The 10,624-nt window shown below is 43.1% G+C and overlaps 1 protein-coding gene across 2 annotated transcripts in view; it reads right to left on the reverse strand.

Annotated features, from left to right (window-relative positions):
- CPPED1 (calcineurin like phosphoesterase domain containing 1) overlaps positions 1–9,700 on the reverse strand; it is a 55,367-nt gene extending 45,667 nt beyond the window's left edge. For both annotated transcript variants that reach the window (XM_064520359.1, XM_064520358.1), the window contains exon 1: positions 9,530–9,700. In XM_064520359.1, the coding sequence (XP_064376429.1) occupies positions 9,530–9,599 (70 nt within the window). In that variant the 5' untranslated portion in view covers positions 9,600–9,700. The remainder of the gene's footprint in view (positions 1–9,529) is intronic.
- Between the last annotated feature and the right edge of the window lie 924 nt (positions 9,701–10,624).

Consider the following 10,624-nt stretch of genomic DNA (forward strand, 5'->3'; position numbering starts at 1 on the left):
CTTTTCCAGCAACTTGGAACCAGCAACCTGGAAGACATGTTGTTCATCAGTGCTGAGAAAATCTACTTGTTTTGCACTGATTAATCTGAAACCAGTAATTTTACCATAGTGGTCATAAGGGGTTTTTTTTGTTTTTTTGTTTTTTCCAGGAACTGCTTAGAGAAGACAGCTAATCTTGTTTTCAAAGACTGCGTTTCAACTGTGCAAGTCCTGTGCATCTCTCTTTAGAGCCCCAGGGACGGTGTCTGCTGGCCAGCAGCAGTTGGTGCATCTGCAGCACTTCAGGTGCCTGTTAGGCAGGTGGGCTGGCACAGTCAGCAGGATTGGACCGTGTCCCACATGAAAAGAAGCCTCATCTATAATGCTTGAACAGAGAGAGAGAGGTCTGGCAAGCAGACCATGCACTGTCAGGCAGCACACAGAGCCAAAGCAAAACAGGTTGCAAGGCTGGAGCAAGGTCTATTCTGATAGAAGCTTCATGGACTTTTTTTTCCAGCCTTATACTCACACTAGTACGGTAGCTCGCTAGGTTTTAGTACCTGAAAGTTTCCAAGACTGTGCACAGATGCACTGGTGTGAGTGGGTGGGTGATGGTCATGTTAGGCAACGAGAAAGAGCGGGAGAGAGATGAGATGAATTTGAAAAGAGAAGTTCAGTACACAAAAATCAAGAAGTGGCACAAGAAACGAGAAACAGAAGATGCAGGGGTGGAGGTGAAGAACAGCAGGGAAAAAAGGAAAGAGATAGGAGGTGAAAAGAGAAAGACTGAAAGTGATGTAGAGGGATATGCGCTATATTCTCCTTTAGAAAAGGAAAAAGATGAAAAGGAACAAAATGAAGAAAAGGAGGCAGAAACAACAGGAGAGATGCAGGAATCAGGGCTGCATAACAGTTACCTAAAATGTTTAACTAACTGGTCTCAGTCAAATAATTTAGTAAACAGCTATTCCTGTGGTAGCTAATTCATCAAATAGTTACCAAAAAAAAAGAAAGGTTGAATAAATATTTACAGCTTCTTTGCTGTTATTTGATCCATCCCACTAGAAAACCTATTTTTAAAAAACTCTACAACTATTCAAATGAAATTGCATTACTTATCATGTTGTACTTACAAATTTAATTAAGTCAGAACACAAGAGTATATAGAAACTTTGGTTTATACTTACATTATAACTTAACTTTTGTTGATCAGTAACATGTTTTGATTAATATAAAGCACTGTAACTAAATGCAGAATACCACAAAATGAGTGGTAGTAGCTCTGTTGTACCAGTACAAACTTGCAGGTGCACCAAGTCTTATTGGTGCCCTATTCTGAATTCAGCTGTTCCAGGAAATAACTTAACTGGTCTCAGTGGTCTGTCAACAGACAAGTTCTTTGTGCAAGTCAAAACATCAGTCCAGTTAAACAGTTTAAACTGTTGCAACCAGAACAACTTGGCTGATTTTTCTTAAAATAATCCAAGAGCACTCCTGTGTAATTGCTTCAATACGGTATCATAGTAGAAATGAGAAACAGAAGTCAAATGCATCTTCTACTAGCACAGCTGGATCCGGAAATCTTTCTCCTAACAAGTGGTTTATCTACAGGCCTTAATCTGTGTTCAGATCATTATTCCCAAAACTTCTGCAGGTTGCTTCTCCCTCACCAGCTGTTTGCTAGGATCCTCAAGCAGAACAGGTACATGCAAATGAATCTCATCTGCTTATGCGGTAAGTCAGGCACCACAAAAAGCTGTCTGGACCAGTTCATTGGACTTTGCACTGAATCACAAGAAGAGTGCTCAGCAAATCATTCTGTTGGTATGCCAGGGGAGTGCCAAAGTCAGGCAGAGAGTTAACAAACAGCTTTGGGCAGGAGTGGTGGGAGGAGGGACAGCTGTTTTTGCAGTGATCATCTAGTCATGATGCAGGTTCTAGATATTAGTCCACAAAATTTCAGTTAAATAGTATGCCAATAAAATAGTTGCTGTCTTCAAATGTAGCAAGCAATGGCTGTTATGGGAGTGACATCAAAGGTTTCTCTCTGGCTAGGAGTTTCAATTTTCCAGTCCATAGGTCAGGTCTATTTTTTGAGCTTTTAGATGAGCTACAGAGTTGCATCAGATAGAGTGCATGCCAGGCAGATCAGTAAAAGATTAGGATTCAATTAATAAATATGTTTTCTGCTTTCTACCTTGCATCACAAAACTGAGCCGAGCTAAGAACACAAACTCAAAACTGGCTCTTCACCTCCGTGAGCACAGAGGCTGTTTGTGAACCATGGCAATAAATAAATAAATAAATAAATAAATAAATGCAAGTGCCAAGTAGAAGTCAGCAGACTTCTCAGAGCTGGTGCCTGAATTGTGCCCCAGACTGCAAGAATTACCAATTTGCTTTCAAAGTACTGGGTTATATTTCTAAATTTTTAGTGTCACTATAGAATGTATTTACAAAAGATTAACAAACAAACAAACAAAACAGTCCCCAAATGTACTGCAGCCTCCCATTCTCATATCTATTCAGCCAGTCCTCCCATGACCCCCAGTATTCCTGAATATACAAGATTTCTTCATTTCTGCTCCAGTATTTTTAATTTAACTGCCTTAAAATGGGCTGAATGAAGAGTAAGAATTCAGTTTTGCAGAAGACATCAAGCTCCTCACAGAGCCTTTATCTCTTTTGGAAGAGCTGCCTAGACTAGCATTACACACTTGGGTCTCTCACACTATGGAGGGATGCCATAGACGCCTGTGTTGCAGTACGGCTCCTCATTCTCTCAGTCTATTTTCTGTCTTTCCTTTCTCAGCAGCTTCTGTTTTACATAAATAATAGTCATGCTCTCCAGCATAATAAATATTTCTCAGTAGTAAGTCACATTCCTCAGACACAGACAGTTAAGGCCTGTTCTGAAACAGGCCAACTGTTACCTCCTGTACCCAACAGCAGAGTGCTTTCATCAGCAGGTTGTTGTGGCTGTGTAAGACTCCAGTATTCTGTTTTGGTTGACTATATTTGAAGTTAATCATGCTGTGCTGCAAGAGTTAGCTTTTCTTTATCCATCCTATCCAAGTTATACACTGACAGTTAAAAGTTTTAAACCTGAAAGAAGATAACAACAGCCTACAGACATCAAATACTTTTCCATGACTTGTTAGTACTGTGACTACTCCTTTACTGCCATTAAAAAACAAACAGAAAACCCAACCAACTCATACCCATGTTTTATTTCCCTTGCTACTTTTTGACTTAATGGCAACGAGAGCGAGTGTACATGATAGTGAAACTCAGTAATTTCTCCAGTGCAATTCAATTTCAAGTGGTCAGTTGCAGTTTTGGATATATAAACTAAAAAACATGGATCTTTGTTCCAAGAACTGAGCTACCTTAAGGAAATGTGACTTTGAATGACATCTATAATACCCATGGCAACTTCTTCAAAAACAAAAACAAACCTTAAAAAAAATCAAAACATGCACACTTCTTAATATGGTATACAAATATATACACTTAGCACCTCCATAAACTGACAAAGCACATCGTTCATTCTTTAGGTTGCCATCCCTTTTCACATGTGGCACTTCACAAATCCCTGTCATATTGCTAACTGACACACACAGTCTCAGTTTTTGAAGGAGAAATAATGCCTGTGAAGTTGCTCTCACACAGAGCCACACAAAACTCCTACTCAAATCCCTTTTGTTCCCAGGCCTCCTTAACAGCTGTACAGCTGATTACCACGGAAGTCCAACTGCACAATATGCTGTTATGCCTCTACTCTTCTACTCTTTCTGCTCCGATGCAAGCCACACTACAGAGACAGAATCAATACAATGTATTTTTAGTAGTATAGGCTGAAAAATGGTTCCAGTTTCTAATTTAACCTAAGGATTATTCTGTGAAGGGCCAAAGTAGTCAGCAGTAATTCACAAGAGAAAACCTCCAGTGTTTTGTGATCACAAACAAAAAGACACTGATAACCTAGATGGAATTTAAGGCGTAACCACACCCTTTCTAGAGGGCAATAGCTGATGTCTTGGTACACCTTCGTGTCTTCCCCTTTTGCTTTTCCCTAATTTTCCCTCCGTTTTCTTCCTCCCTCCCTAAGGATCACAAATGCATATGTATGCATGTACGTACGCATGTACGTATGCATGTACGTACGCACGCACGTACGCACGCACGTACGCACAGGTTGGTCATATAAACCACTGGAAGCAGGCCTGTGACAACAGTGTAGCACTGGTATGATTTCCAGCATTTCAGCGGTAGGATTTTCAATACCGCATGCTGTGGTTTTGGGGTTCATTTTGTTTTTCTGTAAACTCCATGGTATTTCACAGAAAAGAAGTAGTTATGAAAAGTTATTCTTATAACTTATACTCCTCTCCCTAGACTCTCTATGGATACTATGCTGTCAGAAGAGAAAGGAAGCAGACATGCACCTAGTGGTTGCTCAGTTTAACAGGGGCAGAAATAACCAAAGAAAACTCCTGCATACTGACAACTGTATGTTTGCCAAGGGACTTGATTTTGGTTCTCCAAAAGATGATTGAAAGAACTGAAATACAAATTTTTCCGCATATTTAAATGCAGACTGCTAACTAAAGATTAAACACTTTTGGTTTGCTTTTTTGTAACTTCAAAAACATTTTATTTTGAAAGATAAAGATGGCCTGAGTCTCTCTTCTGTTTGCTGTTAAATACAGAATAGCAGAAACATATCGGATAGATGGGTTCCTTCCCTTAGCCATCTCTGCCTATGAAGTGCACCTGTGATTCTTTTTCTAGGTAAAATGGGACAAGAAGCACAACCTTTTCTAATGAAACTATATGCAGGAAGAATAATGGAGTTTTTAAACCAAGGCAGTATCTGCACATTATAAGACAAGTAGCCATTTTTCTCCCCCTGCAACTGTTTTGCAGTTTACCTTTTAAGGAATGCGTTTTCCTTCCCCTCAGCCCTGGAAGAGCTTAAAAAAAAGTGCTTGCACTAAATCCTTTATAATTCCTTATTCAATATTAAAACATAATCAATATGGCTTAAAAAATACAGGCAATAATGACAGTATGTTCAAATACAAAAGCAGATTTCATTCACATGAAGTCTTCATTCCTTTCAGCTATATTTTTCAGCTGTATCTTACAGATCACCACAGAAATGGGCAGAGGGGTTCTGCTGCATGACCAAGGTATGTGATGCTCAGTTCGGTGCATCAGAAAAAAAAGAAAAAAGAAAAAAAATCACCAAAACTCATTTTTTGGAGAACAAAAACTTCTCCCTAAAAGAGTAATTATTGTAAAAATGATGTATAGTGAGTACAAACTACAAATAGAGCATCAGTGAGAGACACTAAGTGACAGAACACATTTTCTCAGATAAATTAACTACTGCTACTGTTTTTAAAAGATACACTTCTAAACTTTTAAATTAACTATCAAGGTAAGAAATGCCACCTCAAATACAAGCAGTTGACTAGATCTGAGGGCTACAAAATGGTAAGCTCTAGTCACGCCTTTATGCCCACCCTCAACTTTAACATGTAAATTCAGCCAATGACTGTAGGTGTTAAGAGGGATGTCTTGTATGCGACAAGGTAAAGCCACAGAGAGCTGCTCAAAACCCACTTAAAAATTCGCCTAATTCATATGCCAGCTCGAGCCAATATTGGGAAGGGAACACAGTAGCTAGTAAGCAGTTCTTCACTTGTCCTTATCAGTGGCTCAAAAATATTACTGTTGAAGAGCTTTAGAACAGTAATCATAATGTACTAAGATTAAACATTCATGTAAAAGCAAGAAAAAAAAAGAAATTGACTGTAGCTGTATTTAATTTCAAAGGAAGGGGAATTACATGCAATTATGAAGCTTTTTAGAAGTGCAAGGATCCTTGAAGGCAGCATGTAAATTATTCAAAGACACTATCCCGAAGGCTCTGACCATATGCACAGCACTTACTAAGAAGCAGTTCTGAAAGACCAAAAAGAATCCGGCCTGACTACACAACAGCTGTAAGGCAGCTACTAAAACCAAGGCAACATCCTTGAAAAAAATAAAGCTGTATCCAAATAAGAACACAGGAAAGACTTTATACTCTGGAAAGTTAGATATAACAGTCCAAGAAGTCCTTCTAAAAGAGTGAAGAACAAGTGGAAATACTGTAAACCTGAAAACTAAAAAAGCCCTTTCAAAGGCGTTACAAGCAGGTAGCCTGCCAGACAATCAGTTCCAGAATGCAAGAAGCACCCAGAAGATAAAGACATAGCAGGAAAACAAAGTGAATTTTTGCATTCATGTTTACTGTGAAGGACCCTGGGAAGATCCAATGCCAGAATCCTTCCTTACAGACAGTGCATCAGAGCAGCATTAGAGCATTCAAGAGATAAACACGAATGATAACACATCACTCAGATTAGAGTTCTGTGAATACCACCTTAAGTAACTGAAGGATAAAACAGTCAACCCGTGGAGTGTAAGCTCTTGCTTAAAACTGCCTTACCATTAGAGGAGCAGGAAGATGGTCAATATCACATTAATATCTAAAAAGGGTTCCAGAGCAATCCGATAACTAGTGAACAGCAAAAAGCTGGTGTCTACATACACTAGTTAATAGAAAGTATAACAAACACAGTAACTACCACAGTTACTAACTCTTAAAGAGACTTATCAACAGCTTTTGTAAAGAGAAGTCACACCTCTCAGGTTTACAATTTCAAAGGAGTCAGTGGGTACATTAAGAAGGGGAAGCCACTTGATACCTCTTGGAGATCCAGGTAGACTGTATTTGACATATTTCAACAAAGGCTCTTAGCGGTGTCCTTGTATGGATAAATAATTGATTTAAAAAAAAGGGGACAGACACATAAATCCCATGTGAATAGCAAGGAAGTGAAATTTGCTAAAACTGAGCTATTTGGCACAGTAAGAATAAGGCCTGATTGTGAATTACTATGGACGGACTCCATTACTCAGCATGACCATTCAAGAAAACAGCAAAAGAACTTCAGTGCAGAAGAGTGTAGGATACTGTACACAGCGGAAGAACACCGCCAACTTCATATAAACAAGAATAGTTCTGTGAGTGCTACAAAGAAGAGTCACCTCAGCATTCAGCAATGACAAAAAAGAATAGATAGGAAAGGAATAGAGAGCAGAACAAAAAAATCCCATCATCATTACACCCCTGTATAAACCCAAATGGCACTCCTGTCTTGAATACTATTCTACCATTTTTGAAGTCTGAGAAGGAAGCATAATAAGGATGATCAAAAGTATAAAAGAGCTTCCACATGAGGAACAACTGAAGAAAAAAAAAGCAGCTCTATAGTTTTCAAAAGAACAGTGAGGGAGACATGAAAAAGGTCTATAAAAATCACAAGTGGAACTGAAAACATGAGTACACAATGCTTGTTAACTATCTTTTCCAGTTCAAGGTTTTGGAAGCATCAAATAAACCTATCAAAAGACATATTCAAATCAGAGATACTTCTCACAACCAAGTTCAGTTGTGGAATTCAATTGTTTGTTTTGGACTAGAATCATGTTGGTATTATTTAAATAGAAAAGTTTAAAAAAATGAGCCACCATATTGGTGGGGGGCTTTCTCACCAGACCTGATACGGGCACACCCTACCAATGAATTTGGAAACTGAAAGTATCTGGAGGCATTAAAAGATTGCATTCTGCACAAGGAGTAGCAGGATGCTCCCTCCTGCAACATCCAATCTCTCCACTATCACAAGTATTTTCTCACAGACACTGGACACCCTGTAAGAATTTCCAAGAGGAGTATTTCTCCCACTTCGGGGGAGAAAGGAGGGGGGGAAGTCTGCCTGATGGTATTATCACTTGTTTAATTGCTTTATTTTATTTTAAAATGCAAGGAATTTTACCTCAGTTTATTAGCCCATGATTCTGTTTTTCTAATCATTCAGTTATTAAAAGATTGTGTTGAACTTTAGTCTCTTTCAAGAGGGCAAAGTAAAATATTGACACAGAAACAGTATACCCAGAGATGGTGGCTGGACTATGACAGCCTGCAAGTCCTAAACAAGATTAAAAACAGCCAGTCTGTGAGAAAAGCCTCAGTTAATATTTATTTAAAGAACACCAAACAACAAGGACACTTCAGGAGGAAGGAACATACTTGGAAACCAGACACCCAAACCACATTTTTTCTTAGAAGTTTCATCAAGTCAATTTTCAAGAAGTACTCAGACACAGCTTTTGTTCAGAAGTGTTTGCATTGCCTTTGAACACTCCTTTTGTTATAATTTCACTATACAGTTGATATAACTAGATGGCTTGCCTGCCATCTGTCCCCTCAACAAATGCTAGGCATTCCGTTCCAAAGCAACAGGGCCATCTGCAATTAATAAGTTGCCAGAATGACTGTACATATATAATTTCACATGTTCAGTTAGCAATTTTTCTTTATTTGGCAACAAGCATAGCCAAATATTTCCAATGAAAACCAAGAAAATATGACAAATCATTGGGATTGAATGACCTTGCCCACCTCACCAAACCAATACAATTTGTAATTTTTGCACAAATACAATGAAATAAAACACCTTCTATGTACGGCAATATGAAAATATTTCTAAACACAAAGCTAGTTATGCACCTGAAAAACCTAGGAAAACTTCAGGTTCTCCATCCTTAGAGAGTTTTACAAACAGGTGAGCTATATACAGATGTTCAGAATACTCCTTTGTTGGTCTGTCCACAAGACAGGCACCCAGCAGGTGACTGCTCTTTGCCTTGGCAGCAGCCCCGCTACCCCACTCACGTGGGAGGGGGGCAGAGGTGGAGGCACCGAGCAGACCAGCACTGTTAGCTAGAGTGGCTCACGCTGCTTTAGGGCAGCTTGGAAGCACCTGGCCTCCACCCTGGGAAAGGCCGAAGCATCCTGAACGTACTGACAGTTCGCCGCCGCTATTCTCCACGGTACAGCCCCGTGCCATTTGTGAAACATCAGTACTGAAATAACAGGACCCTGGTAAGTCACCCATGTAGGCACAAACACGCTGGGATACTGCTGGCACCAGCCACCAGCCTGACACTTACGGAGAGGGGGTTCAATACCACTGACGAGCGTTTTTAAGACCGCTTTGGTGCGGAGCACTGCTGGCAGCAGCCTCGCCGCACGGGCCGGGCCCGGCCGCGCTATGAGGGGCAGCAGAGGGCGGCGGGGAAGGGGCACAGCCGCCGGGGGCCGGTGCTCCGCGCGCCTCTGCTGCCCCACGAGCTCGGTAACGCACAGGGAGCCTCAACGGGCTCCCTCCCCCCCCGCCATGGGGCCTCCCGCCGCTCCCCCCCGGCTCGGCGGCCGCCGGAGGCCGCCTCGCCTCGCCTCGCCCCCGCGCTCCCGGGACGCCCGCGAGACTTTTTGGCTCCCCCGGGCTCTGCGGTGCCTCCCGGCCCCGGGCGGCCGCCCCCCGCCTCCTCAACCCCGGCCGCCAGGGCTCCCCCCGCCGCCGCCGGCCGCCCCGCCAAGGCCCGCGCCCCCCCGCCCGCTCGCCACCGGCTCGGCTGGGTCGCGTACCTTCGCGGAAGGCGCTCAGCGTCCGGCCCCGCGCTCTCAGGAACACCTCGTCCCCCGCCGCCACCGCCATGCCGCCCGCCTAACGGCCGCCGCGCGACGCCGGAGCCGCAACCTGGCCCCAGGCCGCGCGAGAGGGGCGGGGCCACCCCGGGGGCGGGGCCTGGGCGCGCGGGGCGCCGCGGGCGGGTGGCGCGCGGGCGGGGGACGCGGCGGCAGCGCCGGGCGGGGCGGGGCCGGCGGGGGCGGGGCTCACCTGAGGCAGGTCGCGGCGGCGGCGGCGCCATGTTCCGCGAGGCGGCCGGGGTTGGCGGCAGCCCCGGGGCGGTGGCGCGGCCTGGACCGCCCCGCCGTGCGTGCGAGCGGCAGCGTGGGCTGTGCAGGTCGGACCTGCCTCCGAAGAAGCTCTGGCCTTTAAATTAACAAAATAAAGCCTTCTTGTGTTTTTCTTTTTCTTTTGGTTTTCAACTCTTTGCTGCCCTGGGAAATGGAGTAGTCCAGTGGCTTCTCGGAGCACTGGCAAAGTAGCAGCCTTCCTGTGTGCCTTCAGGCAGTGGTGTTTGGTTCAGATTTCCTCAGCCTTCACGTTAATTTTACTGACCGTGTTACACATCGCCACCAATGACTCTTTTTTAAAGAAGTTAGTTAAACAGGTGAGGGCCCGAAGGTGCGCCGGGCCCTTCGGAGGGCTGGCGGAATAACCATGGCCCCGTTGTCCCACATCGTGGAAGGGGCCGAGTCCCGAGATCCCCTTTATTCTCGTGAAATCTGTAGTGACCTGCTGCGTAAGCGTGCTGTCGTTGACTAAAACATTGCTGTGTTTTTTTATCTCTATTTTTTTTGATTTTTTCATCTGTAAAATGGGGGCATTATTACCCATGAATAAAGACTATTTGGAGGCCTGTTTCATTCCTGCTTGCAAACTGCTTGATGAACATCAGACAGAAGGCACTAGAAGAAGCCTTTTTTTATTAAACCATTTGTGTGAATTCTGCTCTTTATGAGGCAGCATTTGTTACATTAAGCAAGTGAATATAAAAACGCATTTTTTCGCTCACAGGTACAGCCTAGCTAAATATCCTAACACCATCATAGGTA

Source organism: Dromaius novaehollandiae, chromosome 14 (assembly GCF_036370855.1).
Source record: "Dromaius novaehollandiae isolate bDroNov1 chromosome 14, bDroNov1.hap1, whole genome shotgun sequence".
NCBI lineage: Eukaryota > Metazoa > Chordata > Aves > Casuariiformes > Dromaiidae > Dromaius > Dromaius novaehollandiae.